Source organism: Manis javanica, chromosome 9, assembly GCF_040802235.1.
Source record: "Manis javanica isolate MJ-LG chromosome 9, MJ_LKY, whole genome shotgun sequence".
Classification (NCBI taxonomy): domain Eukaryota; kingdom Metazoa; phylum Chordata; class Mammalia; order Pholidota; family Manidae; genus Manis; species Manis javanica.
The window spans coordinates 110326764-110346020 of record NC_133164.1 but is presented as its reverse complement, the minus strand read 5'-3'; the positions used below and the strand labels follow the sequence as shown (position 1 = coordinate 110346020).

At 40.6% G+C, this 19257-nt stretch overlaps 1 protein-coding gene across 14 annotated transcripts in view; it reads right to left on the bottom strand.

Moving 5' to 3' along the window:
- NEDD4L (NEDD4 like E3 ubiquitin protein ligase) overlaps nt 1-19257 on the bottom strand; it is a 308396-nt gene that overhangs the window by 111635 nt on the left and 177504 nt on the right. For 6 of the 14 annotated variants that reach the window (XM_073213140.1, XM_073213141.1, XM_073213142.1 and 3 more), the window contains one exon: nt 19048-19101. In XM_073213140.1, the coding sequence (XP_073069241.1) occupies nt 19048-19101 (54 nt within the window). Of the gene's footprint in view, nt 1-14537; nt 16574-19047; nt 19102-19257 lie in introns of those variants that run through there. The other 8 variants (XM_073213138.1, XM_073213139.1, XM_073213133.1 and 5 more) reach the window with 8 other exon arrangements.

Sequence of the window (19257 nt, the reverse complement as noted above, 5' to 3'; positions counted from 1 at the left end):
AGTAATGCAATTTTAACATTTTTCATAAGTTTGGCATTTATCTCCTACATCAGGGATCATGTCCAATCCATAAGAAACTGCAGTCCCAGGTCTGAAGTTGTAATTTGCTGACAATTTCATTTCAAGCATTTCCAAAATTAGCAACTAATTCTTTACACATAATTTATTAATAGATTCCTGAAATTCAGAGATTAGACAGCAACTGCATTCAGTATGAATTAAGGAAAACATACAAAATATTCATTTTAATATAATTATTAAATAATCAATGATGATCAATGAGCAAAACTACTGAATTGTTACACTTTTTCCTACTCAATAGCAAAATACACAATTAGCATATGTAATTACACAATTGTTGATTAAATGATTGCTGCACAATTAATTGCACATCTTGGTTTATAATTCGTTTCTTAAAATTTGTAGAGACCTAAGGGTAACTTAAATTATGACAACTGTTTGGGTTTACCTGTGAATCAGAAGGAGCTTTTCAGAAATACCTGGAGGGGAAAGGCTGCCATCATCAAAAAGTGACCTCAGTTTGGCCTTAAAAAAAAAGGAGACCAACCCAAAGCCTTTAAAGTCTTTTTAAATTAAAATTATAAAAATAAGTTGCTGACACTTTGTAGTCCAGTGAATAATATCTTTCTTATGAATAGTTTTTATTGACTTTTTTCCCATGGTTCTTCCATAGAGCAGAAAATGCATTAACCCTCAAGGATAAGCACAAAAACCAGACAGCAAAAGAAAATGAAGATAAACTAAAAATGTATTTGCTGATATAAATTCAGCTGATAGGTTTGCTGGGTATCCAATCCCCAAACATCTGTGAAGAATTTATATCTTCTTCTTCAGAGGGAACAATGGTAAGAACAGCTAACACTTACTAAGCACTAGTATGTGTTGGGAACTATGCTCAACAGCTGGCATATATTAGCCCTTGAATTCTTAAAACTCCAATCTTACAATGATCTATCTGATTCCAAGAGGACAAAGACGACTATAATAGGCAAAGGCATATGGTGGAGAAAGATAAAGGACCATATGCACTTTATTTAAAAAGAACAACTCAAGTTCTATTTATTCTCACTGTATAAACAACCCTAACAAGCTTGCCCAAACACCTTCTATGTCTTTAGCTGAGAAGCAGCAGCAAATTAGAAGGCGGAGGTGGGCTCTTATCTACTTGTAGATAGTCACAAGAAGTAGTAACTGAATAGCAGGAGAAATGCGAAATTATAAGCAGCAAACTTATTTCAAAGATCACAAGCATCCTTAGGACTTTAATGATGAAGGAAAGGATATTATACACCTTATTAGGCCCTGGTGACATCACAAATTTTTATTTACATAAAGGATGGACAGATTGCACAATAATCCATGGCTCTGAGGGTAACAGCAAGTCCAAAGAAATTGTTGACATGTGCTTAGTATGTTTTACTTAAGAAGGTATGACAGAGAGCAATAGAACAGTGTAAATTGTCCTTGAGCAGTTTATTCGCAAAAAGACTCTAGATGGGCAAGATTCAGCTACAGCTAATACTCCCCTGTGCCCGGTGTAGCAGGAAGAACAGGGGTTTAGGCACCTCACATCCACAATGCGCTACCACCTTCCTACGTGCCCTTGGATAAGCCACCACACTTCCCTGCTTAAAAAAATGAGACTAGGTAACCTTTGGTAACCTGTTGGGGTCCAGGTAGCCTTCAGGGTCCTTTGTATTTTTAATATTCTGTTTTAAATACTTTTAAGGAAGAAACCACCTATTACTGTTTCTCTGAAATTCATGAATATTTGGCAAATGGTCAACACTTTCAGGAAGTGGGTCTTCTGAAAGTTACAAAAATGCAGTTAATGGTTTGCAGTAGGAAGATACTTTAGTTACCTGGAAAAAAGTGGTATTTGCACATAAGATGTAACAGGATAGCCTAGTCTTGTCAGTCTAGTATTAGAATCCCACTTTCACTTCTTGCAGTTGGAAACTGAGGAGAAAATTATTCCTTTCATTTCTATGCTATTTTGGGAGATAAGCTTTTTTCCATATTCACTGCAAATAATCAGAGCCCTCTGTTCCTCTTAATGCGTATTGTACAGCCACATTTGAATGGAAATTTATTGTGTGGACTGAACCGCAAAGGGACACACCTACCTCCAGTGACAGCCATTGTGTAAAAACACAAAATGTGTATCTGGGAGTAACGATGTGAGAATAAAATGAAAATCAGTTACTTACACTAAGGGTTAAGAAAATCAAGATTTAGGCTGCCACTAGCATTAACTTCTTAAACTAGCTGTTCTTAATCCTGACTGCATTGGACTCACCCAGGCACCATGCTCCCCCTACCCATCATAAATCTATTCATGGCCAAAGGTTCCTTTAATGTGCTGGATAATCACAACCAGTTCAGTTCTTTTTATCTAGTCTGCTTTATCTCTGAAAGATTCTATTCCATTAAGAGTCAACCTATTGACAAACAGAAGCAGCAATAAATTAGAATAAAGGATCTGATGACCGACCAGTGACTTGCCCTGGGCAGAAGGTTAATAGTTAATTCTTTCTGCTGTACTGAATCATTTAAACATGATTCTGAATGCAGGATGGGAAATGATAAAGACAGTCAAAAGGCTTGGAAATACTCACACAAACCTAGGGCAATTTTTCTAAGAGTTGTAAAGCAATGACTTATTCAATGTTGGACCTCCGTTCTACAGATGAATACCATTCAGTCCCACCCCCAACCCAGCCTACCTCCCACTTTCCCCCCAGTTTGCCTCCCCTTCTTCACCCCACTTCAGGGAAATCTTCCTGCATCTGTTTTCCTTGGCAACACACACCAGCATTCCAACAGATGCCACCTGGCCACTGAGAGAAGATTGTGACATATCAGGCAAAATAAGAAACTTGCTCAAAAAGAAAAGCTATCTGCAGTGAGGTTTCTGGGAGCAAAGATCACTGGGATTGCAGAGCTCAACTTGGTAAGGGCTCCGGATGACTTCCTGTCCATTCCCTGCCCATGACCCTTTCAGGGCTGTGAGATGAGACAATGTTCCCAGGAGCGCGCTCTCTAATGAAGTTTCCACTCTCCTAAGACTGCACCAGCTCCTCCAAACCTAGAACCTCTGCAAGAGCCTTAGTTGGTCAGTTCAAAGAAACAAGGATAAACTGGCTGTTCACTTTAGGATGCCAAGAGGACTCGGTACAAAGCATGACATCGGGTATTTTCCTTTGTTTCAACACACATTATAAGGGAAATGTTCAGTAGCCGAGGCAAAGGAGCATCTATTTCCTTAGCAGTGACTTAAAAATTCTCTCCCCATCTCATGTCTTCTCCATGAACTAAGATTGTGTTCGTGTGTTTCAAATCCACAGCCCATCAACACAGTCCGAACCATAAGGCAAAAACAATGACCTGAGATATCAGGGAAAACAGATGCAAAAACGCCTGCTCTTGGACAATCCTGAAGGGCCTGCCTCTCTCTGGGGATGAGGCTTACAGGATAAATGAGCTATTTTAAAAGCTGTGTATCTGCTTGGTAGCCCACACATTATTCATCAATGGATAATATGCCTCATAATAAATGAAATCTGCAAATCAGAAGCAGACTCCCTGGTGCCAAAGTGCAAAAATAAATCCACCCACGTCCTGGCACGACATAGACAGCAGAAAGCATCTTGAAATAACACTTGCTTAAAGAGAATAAAAGCTCCCCATTTTCTAGGCACTGCAACATGAAAATGACAGCCTAAGTACTAAGGTTGGGCTAACTCCTGAGAAAAGCAATGAGTGCTTCTAGTATCTGTGTGTAGAAGCACAGGCTGGAGCGCAGGCTTTACCAGCCCTAAGGTGACATGCACTACAACAGCCACCCTGCTCCTGCCCAGGAGCCAGTGTGGTCTGTGCAGAAATGGCATCACACCACTCGTTTGCACAAGGCCCTCCCATGGCCTTTCACCCCCACGTCCTCACAGTGGCCTTCTATGATCTGCCCAACCCCATGACTATTCTGTCTTCAAAATCTATGCATGACATCCCTGTGCGCCCATTTCTGCTACACTGTCCTCCGTGCTGTTCACCCTAGTCTCCAGGCACACCTGGCTTCAAAGCCTTGGCACTGGCTCTTCCCTCTGTCTGGAATGATCTGCTCCTGGCTACCAGCAGGCTTTGCTCCTCACCACCACCTCTGCAGGTCTTCATTGATTTCTCCACGTAAACCCCAAACTGGCACTGCGCTGCACCCGCCTTCCCTGCTGCGCTCCACAGTGCTCTTCACTACCCAACATATTTTTACTCGCTGGGTCCATCTGTCTCCCCATTACCAGAATTTACGCTGCATGAAGGTAGAGGTTTTTGTTTTTGTTCACTGTATACCCAGAACTTGTCTGGGATGCAGTGTCTGACATATAGTAAGTACTCAATGAATCTGTTTAATTGATGTTTATTATCTTCTCTACTGGCAAACATCTCAAGACATTTTTGTCTTCACACAGCCCAACTGGGAAGTTCTACCCATTTGTTCAAGCAGCAAAAAAGTTCCATCTATGAGAAATTGGAAGGGTTTGGAAAAGTGTAAATAAATACAATGATTTCCTGAGTCAGAAACATATAACCATCTCTGTCACCCCAACATCAGTTCTCTCCAACATAACGCCCTGACACAGATCTTCAGCACCAAAAACACTCTAGTTTTTCTCTGTGCTACTACCAGGATACAGACGTTAGGGGTAGAAAGGAATTCACTTCACTGTCTCAGAAAAAAAACACACACAACCTTTTCTGAAAAATCCCTAATTAGTAGTTGATTTAAAAAAAACTTAACTTTTTTTTTCTACTGGATTAAGGCATGCAAACAGGTACTTTGATCTCTACGATGAATATTCTGTTTCCTCCAAGGTCCCTTTCCACAAGATCAGTCTTATTCTTCAGTCATACCTGCCTTTGGCTAGGGAGAGTCACAGAATGGCCTTCCCAGGGCTTCTGCTGTGTCACGGTTCCCAGATCAATATATACTTGAACCACATACCTGTGCCCTTCTAAGGTTTCCCCAGATGAGGCCAGTATTGTTGTTTCCTAATTTTTCTCAGCATTCTTGTGTTAGATCAGAAGCTGACAGCAGGAAACCTTTATTAAAGGAAATGGGCCACCCTCATGTGACCTTAATAACTATCTTTCATTTATATGTTGAGTCTCCTTTTTTTTTTTCAATAAAAGGATTAGCTCCTTGGGGAAAGAGAGAGTTCCTCTATCCCCCAAACTCCAGGCATCTTTCAGGAATTAAAAATGCATATGTAACATAAAACATCTCCCTGCCAAAGGAGAGTACACCCCTTATTCAGCGGCCCCTCTGGAGACCGAAGTCCCAGTTCCTCGGGAATTGTCTCAGTTCTATTTTAATAATAGACTCAAGCATTACCTCTTAAGTAATCTTCATACAGGTCTTCATATGAAGTGTAATGGGATTTTAGGCTACTTAATTAAAAAATATGAAATGTAGACAATTTTCTGTAAATTGCAAATTAAGTTCCAAGTTAAATGGCAATCTAAACTCAGGAATTAACTTCTAGCCATTAGATTTGGAACATTTTAAACTACTTAATTAGGTTAACTTCAGGAAGCATATTCTTGTAACACTAGACACAAAAGCAAAAAATCACCTATAAAACTCAATTTTCCTACTTCATATTATGTATTGGCTAAAAAGGAAACTTTGCATTTTAAAATTCTGGGTAACTAATACCCTGGATTGAGGGAGCATCCATTTTCCAAAAGATCTGATGGCTTAGACCTGGATATAACTGCACAATCACGAAATTACTTTGATCGGAGCCAGTAACCTTAAAAGCACTTTTCCCCACTCAGCTGCTCTTTCTAATGGTATGGAAAGAATCTACTTAAAGAGCAGAACATGAAAATTTCTTTACAAAGGGTTTATCTTACATATCTAACATCATCTAGATTAACTCCAATATTTCAAAACACAAGAATTTTAGTATCTATAATTTACTTCATCATTTTAAACATTTAAATGTATGAAAATCATTCTGAAGTCATATCCCTGAATACTACCAACCAGCAATTTGACGATACTATTTTCGACCACAGATTCTCCCAATTTTACATAGACAGAGATTTACCATGTTTAGAATATACAAGGCACAAACAGATGCAGCCTGGGGGGAAGACACTTAATGTCTTCATTGTTAATCCCTTTGTGTGATTCACCTACATGTTATCTATTTCCCAGAGCTGAGGTGGGAGATCGGGAGAATAGGAACCTCAGTATTTTTCTAGTGTCTACTAGAACTTCTACAACACAGATATGTTAGCAAAAATTTGAGTAGGATCATAGACAAGGAAAGTACACTGAATGAAGAAATCATATTAGTCACTAAGAAAAACATCTGTTGTTTTCCTGAGTTAATTGTGTTTCATGGTTCTGAAATGTAATACTTTTTAGAAGGCTGAATCTGTCCATCTTTTCTTTGTGATTTCCTTTTGTTTCCCAGTTTAGGAATGTATCTATTCATCTTTCACAGTTCTGATACTTTTAATAAATTGCTTCCTATGCTATGGTGTTAAACATTTTATATAAAATTATTGAAATTATCTAGATTTAGATAAATCTTAAACTTATTTTAGCACTTGGTTTATGCTTTAGATCCAATTAACAGTATGAATTTCATTTAATGACTGTACCCACATAGAAGTGAATATGGCTAATTTGAATGGTAGCAATGTGGGTTATTTTCCTGATTTGCTTTTGTTAAATCAAAACACATAAAATATTAAGTATGTGTGCTGTATCTAACAGTTCCCATATCATAATGTAGAGTAGGGACTTGCATTTTCTTGTATTAAAATGTTAATTTAAGAAGAAAGAAATGAAGAGAAGAGCTTAGAATATTCACTTATTTAGCTCTTCTTCAGGATATACTCTCCACTGCATACAGAGACAGTTAACAGACACAAACCATATAAACCCAGCTTACTCATCTCTGTTCAAGTTAGGGCCCTACAATCTATTATAATGTAGGTAAACAGGCATCTGTTTAATTCTGCTACCACCCTTCAATGGCAGGAACTGTCACGGTATCTCTCTGTCCTCAGCCTGACCCAGGCAGGTGCTCACAGAATAGCTCTGTGGAAGGCAGGCAAGGAATTCATTCAACTCAGCATTTGATGGGAAAAAGAAGAGCCATTCATGCCAATAACCACACCCAAAAATTCTTCAACATTTCCCATTACAAACCATTTGCTGAAACTTGCTAATCACGATCAAGGAAATTCCTGAGCCAGTACAGCAACCACATCCCTGGCAGTCACTGCTCCCTGCAGTCTCTGAACACAGCTGCTCCCACTGACCCACTGAGATAAAGCCTGGTCATCTTCCCTCCATGACATCGTCCCTGTCCATCATGGCCCACAGGATCCCATCCCATGGGTACGAACGCTGTCACCTGTGCTGGGTACTGCGCCTGCTTCCGGGTACCAGTGCTTCCGCTGGATCTGCCTCACTTCCGGCCGTCCTACCTGCTGAATCCAAGGCTCTGGAAGCCAGGCTCCCAACCTCTTACAGTCCCAATATCAAGCAGTACCGTACACGTGCACATACAGGGAGTACACGTGTTATTATTCAAAAATAACTATTTCACACTTGTGAGACAAAATGAACATTCTCTGTAATTACAAAGAGAGCAGGGCTGAATCCTCATCTTTAAACTGAAAGGAATTGGCCCACCTGATTCCTAAGGAAACTCTCAGCCATATAAGTTTATGAATATAAAATTAAGAAATGACTCCTGTATTCATTAGCTGGAGAAGAATGCCACAGTGCAGAACACAGGAGCATCTCTTCCTAATGTAATTTCACTCAAGGGTGCAGGCAAGACATTAGGTACCTTGTTTATATGTGAAACTATTTTCATTGCTTTGCCTTTCCTACAGCATCTGGGCACCCTAATAATACATGCTAATGTGTACATTACTGTACCGGGATGGGGGGTTAAAAAAGCATGGTTTCTGCTATGATGAGGTTAAATCAACTTGAGTATTAAAATTGCACTAAAATATTTCAAGTTTTATTACAGTTTGGTATGTCTCTTATGGTATGTCTCTTGGTATGACATATTGAACTGACACTAAGCTTAAGGCGTTTTCACTCATGAGGGGAGAATACAAAGCACCAGGAGCTATGCTGTTACTGGGCAGTGCCAACTTGACTAACTCACTAGGGAAGTTAAAAAGAGTTGCTAGTTCAGCCACACAACAACTGGCCTGAAAACTCCTTGCTTTGAAGAAGTGGTAGGTTTTTTAGCTGGAGCTTAATATACACATTCCCGTATTTCTGCCCCACTTCAGCTTTTCCATTCAACTTAAAAAATTGGGACCAAAACAGCTTTCCTTCCTCCAAGAGTTAAATACCTAATCATGTAATGTAAAAGATTATGAAAAAAAAATCTCAATTAGTAGGATTTATTTTGAGGCTTTAAAAAGGTGCAAGGAAATGAATGACTGATGACATAGGAGTTACGTGGATCATTAAATATATTTTAAAAGTCTACCAGCTACTCTAGAGAGAGTAAGAAAAAGAAACTGTAAATCAAACAATTTGAATTGTCAAATGCTTAACACGCCTAGTAACATCCCTATTGCACCCTAGCTGCCATCAGAATGAGGCAAGTGACATAATGAAAGATCACAGGTTGAAAGCAGATTCCTCAAAGTTATAAAGGGAGAAGTAAAAACCACTGGACTCACTCTCGTCTGTCTATAAAAATCAAGTCACAAAACAAGGCTGTGTCAATTCCAGGGGCCTGTTAAAAGCAGGCCTGCTGGGGGAAATAACTGCTAGCCTCTTCCTCCCTGGAGGAATTTCCTCCTTTTCTGTTTAGGAGTATATGGCACAATACTTAACACTAAAGTAAACACAGAATGGTTTCAAAGAAAACACAGGGCAGGCACTTAAAAGGAGCTGATACAAAGTACTTCAACACTAAGTGTGGCAACAACAGTCAAACTAGAGAAAGCAGCCCCTTTCCAACTAAATTTATGATACTTGCATTTCATTTCTCCGCCTCCTCCTTACATTTAAGCACTTTTTTCAAAACCATCAGAACAGTCCATGGTTCTAAAATAACCGGAGTATAAAAAGCAAATTTCTTGAAATTCAATCTTCCATCCTGAAAGCTAAACTTCCTGTTAAAACATGGTGATGCCTAGAGACCAGCCACATGTCAATGCAGGACACAGCACAAAACTTACCAGGACATCAACATTGTACTTGCGGGCCCACTCATGTCAGGCCAGCACCTGTTTCCCTTAGTTACTCTTATATTCTTCTGTCCCAGTTTGCCCAAGTAAGCGGTAGCGGAATAATAAACAAGAGATGCAAAAAGGGAAATCCACTCAGCGCATTACGCATCCATGATGCACACTGAGTCAAGATTATTTCGAAAGCCTCTCAATAATATCCATTTGCCCAGAAAAATCACAGATCTGCTGTATACATATTTCGGCTTATATTTTCAGTGTTCTGCCATTTTAATCTTTAAACCAGAGCTGCACAGACACAGCAGGTGGACTGTCTTGGTGTTCTCTCTGGTGCAGGACATGGATTATGCTGCTGCCTGGTGTAAATCAAACGACCTGGACAACCGCAGACAGGTTACTAAACCTCTCAATGGGCACCAGCCAATACTGGATTGGGTTTCCCAAGCTTTTTTTGGCATTTACAGTGCCAAAATCTACTTATATTAGATATTCTGATATTCATGCATTCGATCAAGAGTTGACACTATCCAAAAATTTCATGCTTTTTCTCATTATTGTGAAAGTCTTGGTGGTATCATTAAGAGCTGAATAAGGTCAGTGTCTTTAGGGCAGTATCTGCCTCAGCATCTGGGCTGTAAATATATGCAGTTAATAAGTTTTATTAAATAATACACCTGATCATTTCATGTTGTGCAGATTACCCTTTAGGTTAGTCTCAATTAGTTTTAAACAAACTCTGCAGAGACACCATTTACTCACATTTTAAGATAATTCTTAAATTGAGTAAATTTCTTCTAGTATTGTAAACTTTTATGTACTAATAATAATTTCCATACTGACATGAATTATAAAATTATAGATGTATTTCAATGGCCAGAAACTCTGCCTCCAGGCTTAACCAAGAGAAGCAGGGTAAAACCGTCTAAAAGATCTGAGCCCGCCTCTCTAGTCCCCAAAGGGCCCTCATTTACATATAAATCACAGGATGTGGAAATTGTATACAGATAAACGTTAGTTTCTAGCTGAAAGCCTCAGACTATAAGAAGGAAAAGGTAAACTTAACTACTGGAAACATTTTAACAAGATGACATCATAAAAATATAAGATGTCTGAAATGCCAGCTGAAATAAATGTTTCAGTTTCAAACTTCAATACAGCAAGTACAATCAAGTCCTTCCTCTGCAATGAATTTAAGTCTTGTTTTCAAGGACTGCGCCATCACTGGGTGGTTCCAGGTATTCTTGAATTAAGGCTGCCCTGTGTCTAATGCCGTGCTGGTTAAAAAAGCTGATTATTCACCATTAACCTAATTACCTTCCTCAGAGAAAGATTTACATATTACAGATACCTGACTAAGAAGGCAAAAAATCCAACATGGACACCAGTCAGGTTTCCACATAAGTTGGCTCATTTAGACCTCACCATCAACCTGGGAGCTGGACACTTTTGCCCTCATTTTTCACTTCTGAAGAAGTAAGTAGGCTGCAAGAGGGAGTCTAACTCTTTTCAGCAAAAATGGCACATCACGGGGCACATTACTTTTTGGCTACACAGATTTTTTTAACTATATAAATACACATTACTTTTAAATTCCCATTATACTTGAAGTGGGTATGAGAGTACACTAGTTGTTACACCTTGTGACAATATCACATACATTCATTTGAAACAGTAAAACAGCACTATGTCACAGGATAGCGGTAAAGCCTGAGTGAGACAGTGCTTCTGCGGTGGGCTGGTTAGAGAGACGCAGTGAAATCAATGAAGGCACTCTTCAAATGGTGCAGTGCTACAGAAACGTGAGCTAGTGCTGCAGGTCCTGTGTGTCTGCATGTTAAACACACACACTGGCGTCAACCCTGCACAATGTTAACACATTTCAAAACACCCTTGAAATCAGTTAAAATTTTGTTACATACTACAGGAATATTATCACACAGCACAGTGAGACCAGTACTATACCCAAGGGAAAAAACATTTATTGAATCCAATCAGAAACAAAGTCAATGAAAGGAATACTAGCTTTTTCCTGATCCATTACAATGTTGCTGTTTTTAAATAGAAAGGCAGTTTATACATACTATCATATATTATTTTTTAGGGTAAAAAAGGGGCACCAACTAATGTCAGAATTTTCTATATAGTAGAATCACCTTTCCTAAAAGAGACTCAAACTCTAATTCCCCCAAACAAAAAAGTTTAGATAGTCCCTTGTTCAAGTTTCTGAAAAATGACTTTTTAATTCACAAAAGACCACTCACTACATTGAGAGGGCACAGGAAAAATTTCAGAGAACCAGAGATGGAAATAAAGAAAGAACACTCTTCCCTATTAATATACCTCGTGGGTGTTAGAATGTGTGTTTTTAGCCCCCAGGGGCCCTCCTCCCTCTGTTTATGTTACAACTCTGTCAGCAAGAAACTGAGATAGTCCCTGAAACTTTCCAAGCATTTTGTGTAATGTTATATACACAGAGATCTTAAACACTTAACGACATTAATGGCGTAAGAAACCTGGCTCCCGAAGCTTGTAAATACAGAGCCGAGCAGTTATTATGCACGAAACCTTGTTGAAAGGAAGCACAAATGCCGGTAAACAGCAACCCAACTTTCTCGGAATAATTCTAATGAAACTAAGCAGCTCATAAGCAAACCAAGTAACTCAAAAACTTAACTTATTATTAAGTGATTATTAATAATGCCACAAATTGAACTGATAAGTTCTAAGACCCCTGAAATATTAGAACTGATTATAACTGATGAATGTAAGAACGAATTCTGCTTTACTGAGGCTGCCAGACCAGGTGGAAAAAAATCTACCATCACAAGGGGTTCCCGTGTATTTTTTTCTAGGAATCTAGCTGGTTAACGTTTTTTGGAGTCGTATTGCGTTTTAGATTTATTCCTGAGAGGCTGTGTGCAAGGCAGACACAACAGAGAGAAAAGTATTCAAACAAGTTAACCGTGTAATAGGTCTAAAGCATAGATTACGAATCATGGGCACATTTGTAAAACGAATCCTGAATGTTTTTCCCAATCCAGGAAGATTTGTGACATCATCCAAAACAAACAGACTAATAGATTTTTGCTAGTTTTTCACATAAACTAATAATGAAATGCCCTTCTGACCAAAGCAGCAGATATTTGAAACATCAAAAAAGCTTGGTGGCAGCCAGACTGCAGACGCCCAAGTGAATGTTTTCTCTCAAGATAAAAAAGGCTGTGGCAGCTGCTGCTTACACTTAACACCCCTACCCATATGAAACACATACAAAGTGTTGAATGGGGCAGTTTTGTTATACAACCACTTTTGTTTTTGCTTTTCAAGGAAAAAAGTTTTCACTTAAAAAAGCTTCTTACCATTTTTACTAATGTATGTATATAAACAAAAACGTACATATGGAAAAGAAAACTGTGCACTAGATAGAAATTATTCTTAAGAAAGGCTCTTTATTCTAGAACTTAAAAAACTTCAGATTTGAAAAAATGTTTTCCACTAGAATAGTCCTTGCAAATAAAAAGAGTGCTTGTATGTAAAGCACACAGAATGTTTAGTATATTCTACTTGTTTTCTAATGTTAGAAACTTCAAGCCAAATGACTTATATAAATCCATTTGTCCACACCATCTAACTGCAAAATGATTTCAGTTTTTGTAATATTATTGAAGTTATCAAAACTTTGGGAAATGTATTTTGTTTGTTAACCTTCATGTGGTATATATAGGTGGTCCAAGTTCAGCATGGAATCGTGTTTCCAATGAAGCCTACAACTGTCATGATGATACTTTCTTGGGGTGGACATCAGAAGCTATTATAATATCTAAATGCTATTGAAATTTGTACCATTATATAAAAATAGTATTGGTTTGGACCAAGACAGAGCACTCGGTCATTTCTTAATACATTTAGAGATAATAAAAGAAGAGGGTTCATGGAAGGGAAGATAAGAAGAAATGGGTATCGAGCACCAAGAAAAATATAATATTTGCATCTAATACCTGACTACCGCTTCAAAATGGTGAAAATCAATGAGAGCAGTGAAAAAGTTTACCTGAATGGCCTAAAATATTTCTCCACACAAATCAATAAAGGTGGATTCAATGCCACAGTAATAATAGTCATACAGTTTGAAAAATCACAATTCACAACTGAAACCAAAATAAGAAAGTCCTGCACATATCCTCAAACTGGAAGTCACAAGAAATTCAGGGAAAACATCCAAGTCAAAATACAAGGAGCTTGTTATTTAAAAAAAAAAAAAAAAAAAAAAAAGGCACTCAATGACTAGTGATTGCTAGTAAAGAAAGCTAACTGAAGCAAAGTTTTCATTCCACTAACTCTAAAAGCTGCAGAGTCATCATTTGTCTGGAGGTAGCAGCAGTTGTCTTTCTGCACTCCATTTCACCGAAAGGAGAGAGCAAGAACACAGGAGGAATAAAGGCCCAAATCTGTTCCAGGGCATCTGTTTCCACAGCTGGAGACAGGGCACTTACTATTCTATATACAGCATCCCAGCTTAGACACTCAAGTGGGCAGTGTTAAGTTGCAGGGCCACACAATCTGACCATTAACAAGTCCCCCTTCAGTCTTGCTTGGCCTTGGCCCGTAAGTTAAACTGCTTCAAAAACACATTCCTTACTATCCCACAAGTGTGACTACTGTTCACTATTACTTAATGGAACAAAAACAAAACAAAACAAAACTATAGAGACAATAAATTATGTAACAAGGGCCAAACCTCAACAGAAAAAGGTCACTGAGAAGAGGTGGTCAAACTTTATATCCTCTTACTTATTAAAAGACTAGGCCCCAGTTTTTTTGATATTCTCTCACCTTTATCAAAACTGATTATTTTTAAAGTCAAGTCTTGTCACAAGCTATATTTGCAAGCAGCTTTTAAATGCATTTCCAACATCAACACGTTGGGGCATTGGCAGATTAAAGTCACAAATATTTTAAATTCTTTTATCAGAAGGTGGGGGGAGAAGGGACGGGCTGTTTGGATTTAAAAAACGGAGTTATTTGACTTTGAGGATCTAAAGATGTGACTTTTCCTGAAATGCCAACTAGTTTCATAGACCTCTACCAAACACTAGACCGACCACAAACCGTGGTCCGAGAACTCAGCCTAACATGAAGTCACACTGACCCTAAGCAGGGAAACTCCCAGAAGGGAGGAGGATGGAGTTTATTTACGCAGCAGAGTACACTTTGTGGGCTGGAAGCATCCCTAGTGACCGGCCGGCACATGTAAACGCAGGCTAACTTACCTGGGCACCGGCGACAGTGGACGCAGAGCTGGGGGAGTTCTCCTCCTCGGAGCTCTGGGAAGCCTCCTCCGGCCCCCGAGTCACAAGAATTCTGAAATGCTGCTGCCCCGCATTTTGATCCTGCCTGATCTTAAACGTGCAGCCCTGACCCTGTGGCATCCTTTCCACAGAATTGGTCCTGTGGATTTCGGGAGCCACCCTGCGGCCCCGAGGAAGCGTCTCCAGGTGTCCAGGGTGGCCTCGCTCTTCCGTGGGGCTGGTGCGCCCCGCTCGGGGCTGCGTGGGGTACGAGGTGCTCCTCTCCAGCCGGATGCGGGGATACCGCACCAACCGGTCCCCCTTGGTGCCAGTGAAACCGAAATTGAAGTCCCCACCAGGCCCCGGAGTGCCGGGCTGAGGCTGCTGCAACTGGAAAACGAAGCACCGCTTCCCAGAACTTCCAGAGGCATCTGGAACATGCTGCAGGGACCAGCGCCGCGGCTCGCGAGGCGAGGGGCTGCCGGGGCCATCGGCGCCGAAGGGCATCAGCCTCACCTGGCGCACGTCGGCGCTGGAGGCGCGGTGCTGGACACGGAGCCCACCGGCCTCCTCAAGGCCGTCGGACACGGTGGGGCGGCACGCTCGGCGGCTGCACGTGCCGTTGACCTGGTGGCCGGGCACCCCAGCTGCCTTTGGAGGGGAGCTCTCGGGCGTGGGGGGCTCCGGTGGGTCCTGGCAGCCTCCCCGAGACTCTGGGCCCGCATCGCCGTCCAGACCCTCGGGCGGCCCGCTGCCGTCGGGGGCCCCGTCGGCCGCCTTGCGCTGCAGCGAGATCTGCATGGACGAGCTCCGCGTGGGGCGCGTGTCCGCGGGGCTCAGGAGCTGGGGGATGAACATGGACGAGCTGCGCTTGAGCGCGCCCACGCCTCCCCGCAGGCCGCCGCCATCCTCCGCGCCGCTCGGGGCAAAGGCGTGAGGGCCGCTCCTCCGCGGCAGGGTGTGGAATGCCATGAAAAAGTCGTCTTCTCTCTCCTGGTCTAGGATCTCTGATTCGGGGGCTGTGTTGCTGCGACCAGAGCCAAAATGAAACCGAAGCCGATGGGCCATGGTGCCCAGAGGGGCAGGGAGGGAGAGGGCGAGCAGCAGCAGGCCCGGCTCTGCCAGAAGTCAGAAACCAAAGGCACAAACTCCAAGAAAAAGCGTCCCATCTGCCAAACCGTTAGCACTGCAGCACCAAGAGCGACAGATAGCAGAAATAACCCCAGTGGCGAGCGGCATTCCAGGCATGATTGGGTAAGAGCGCAGAGCTCTCACCCGCACTGTGACAGAGGGTAGGATGGCCAGAAGCACATGACCGCGGTCTCCCCCTCCAATGCCAGCTTGTGGACTTAGTGGAGTTTCCCCCCTCTCGCTCTCTCTTTTTTTTTAAACAGAGAGAGCCTGAAACAGCACCTTCCCAGCTGCTGCTTTTCCATCAGACAGGAGTGGCCCCAGCAGGGAGCTCTCACAGCTGACGAAGACAGCAAACACCCCGAGCCCGCTGCTATAAATCTAGACCGCGTCACATTCACAGGACAGTTCTCTCCAAACGGAGCGGGGCACTCGGCCTCCGGATCCAATGCGAGAAACCCTGCGCTCGACTCCCAAGCGCACAGGGTATTCAAAACTCTGCCGCCCGCCCCACTAGGCCAAGTAACGACAAGTAAATAAGCCCTGGCTTCAGGAAAACCCTTCCACAAGCATCAGATATTAGGTTTCTGTTATTTATGATATCACCACACTACCACAATGGAATGCAAACTAATAAAATGTACTATAAATACGATTACACATCCCACAGAATTAGTGTCCTAGTGTCCCTTTAATGCTAAATAATCAGACCATGATCTCTACAAGTAACAAAATAGCTGAGTGGAGAGGGGCACAAGACTGTCAGCCTCCTGCTACAAAAGTTTTCGTGTAAAAGGTGTGTGTGTGTGTTGTGTTGATCGTACACAGAGTATGGCTGTCAGACACGGAAGTGCCAGAGAAAAGGAACCTAGGCTGGAGAAAGCCTTCTCTCCTACATGCTAGACAGGAGGAAAGGGGCAAAAAAAAACAAGGAAACCCCAACTACACTCCCCCTTACACCCTCCCTCCCCTAGGAAAGAAGGAAAATAGAAGGGAGTGCGTGTGGTTTAAGGAGGTTAACTTAAATTCCATACAGAAAAAAAAGGCTGCCAGGAGCTGACTGTTTTCCAGTAAGAAGTCAGCAATTATTACCACAAACATGGAATTTTGCTATTTTTGTGAGGGGCCAAAAAGGACCTAAGTAATAAAAGACCACGTTCAAAAAAATGTCATCAGATTTGGAGTTCACTAGGATATATGCTGTGTGTTTTACACTTATTATTTTCCATGATCCAGAAACATCAGTCATTTAACAAAGACGTTTATTTGGGAGGGAGTGAAAAATAGGAGGGGGAAATACCAAGCTGGGAAGAGTGACAAAAGGATTATTTTAAAATCTGCAAAGCATGACTTTGTCAACAGCTCTGGGGTTGAGGGTGTGGGGGATTAACCCTGTGTTTACATACATCCAAACCTGTTTTCTAAAGGCACACACTTTAAATGCCAAAAATGATCCTCTAGGAGAAATAGAAGCTAGTTGGTTAAATGCTAAAACTGCCAAACACCACTACAGTCATGTATTGTCTTAGCTGCATGAATAGCCAACAAAGAAAAAAAACACCACCAACAACCTCAGTACATAGTAAGGACACTGCAGGTGGACCTGGGGCAAAGCCAGTATTCGTATCATAAAACACTATTTTTCAGACAGAGTGTATATTCACAGAGCATTTCTTGGGGCTTTGCATGCAAAGCCTTTTTTGGTTTGAAAAGTACAGGTTAGGATCCACAGCAAGGTCTTCTCAACAAGTCCTTGCTTTAGGTAATGGAAATGGGAAACATTTTCTACACACACACATCTGACAAGAGGCAATTTTTCCTCCAAATTGACCCTTTCTTTACTCTGAAGTGTTAATTTACTCCATAAATGAGAGAATGAGGATTAGACTGCGTATGCATCTGTGTCTTCAGGGATTTACTCTACTGAACGTTGCCTAATTCACAATCTGTGCTGGGTGAGAGGTGGAGTGCCAAGAACTGCACCCTCAGCAGAATCTCTCATTCAGTTTAATAAGAAAACGACTTCATACACACAGCAAAAGTGACTTAGTTATTTGGCCCTACTAATTATCACCCACCGTATAAAATGTTGAGTATAATACAAAGCCACTGAGGACCCATACATTTTAATAGAAGAGACATCAGGATGGCAGGACCAGAATCTGTTGACTTTCTGATCTCGAGGATAATACCAAGCATAGGAGATTAAATACAGTCCAGAGTTCTTTAATAAGGGCGCAAAGCCTGATGATTCACCACCACTTGTCTGAGACTTAGGAAAACCAGAAATTCTACCATGGTGCTACTATTGACTGAAGCGTTCAAATTATGCAAAGATTCTCTCATTTGCAAAGACAGGAAGTTAAATGAGTTGTTTTGTAAGGTTCTTCCAGATCAGATATTCTATTAAATTTATGCTAATCAAAAACTTGCAGTTTCAGTTGAATTCTGCAGCCAAAAGGGTTCATAAGAACATTCCTTTTAACCAAAATATATACTTAAGTTTCAGGGAAAGTAAATTTGAGTACAACTGAGCACACTGAGTTATAATGCCATGGCTGAGAGTACCTTAGAAATTTACACATAACAATGTTCATTTTCATAGCAGGAACACTTAACCCAAGGTACTTGATGTATTCATTCTAGTTTGTTAAATCTGACAAAAATGCTTCAAGCCAGATTTTCTTCTGAAATTCCATTTTAAAAATAAAATCTTAGTTATATATCTACTTTATAGCTATCTATTTTATTAAATATAGATGTAGACCTTTAATTTACCTCTTAATCTATATATAAAATGTTTGTGTTTTATACCTCAAGCATGTCTTTGGTTCTTTAAAGGTTCTTTCTATGAATTTCCCTTGAGAAACTACCACTTTCAAAACACAGTTTAATTTTACCTGCTAAATATAGATTCACTTTTTGCTATATACTGTTAATTAGTTTTCTGTTTTCCCAAAGAGAATCACCACAGATTTGCTATTGAATGGTTGACAGTATTGTAAACCTGGCTTATATTTAAAATCTCTGAAAGGTTTGTTTACATGAGTGATGGCCTCTTTGAGGTTCTGCACACTGTTCTGAATTCCCAACAGAAGAGCCTAATCATATACTTTAACATTATCACCAGTGTGTCTTTCACCAATATTAACTATGACTTTAAAAATACATATACAAATACATTTTCTGTGCAGGCCATACAAAAATATTTTTTAGAATCACGAATTAGTGATGGAACAAAGCTTATATTTTGGGATCATCTATTCTGTCAGACAACATAGACAAAGAGTTTTAAAAGATGCTGCTCTAAAAATTCAGGTTTTAAAAAATGAAGCAAAAATCAAAACTGTGACCCACTTACCAATCTGTTTTCGTCAAACACTTCAAACAGGAGTCTGTGATTAGATGGGTTTACCTATAAGGAACATAAATAGTATTTTTTAAATGGGCAGAAATAATTCAAAGGATGAAATAACAAAAGAATAGAATGCTTTGTAATTTATTCCAATTATAAAACGATCTGAACAATTAACCTACTCTTCTGGAAATCCTGCATCTAGCAAATCAAATT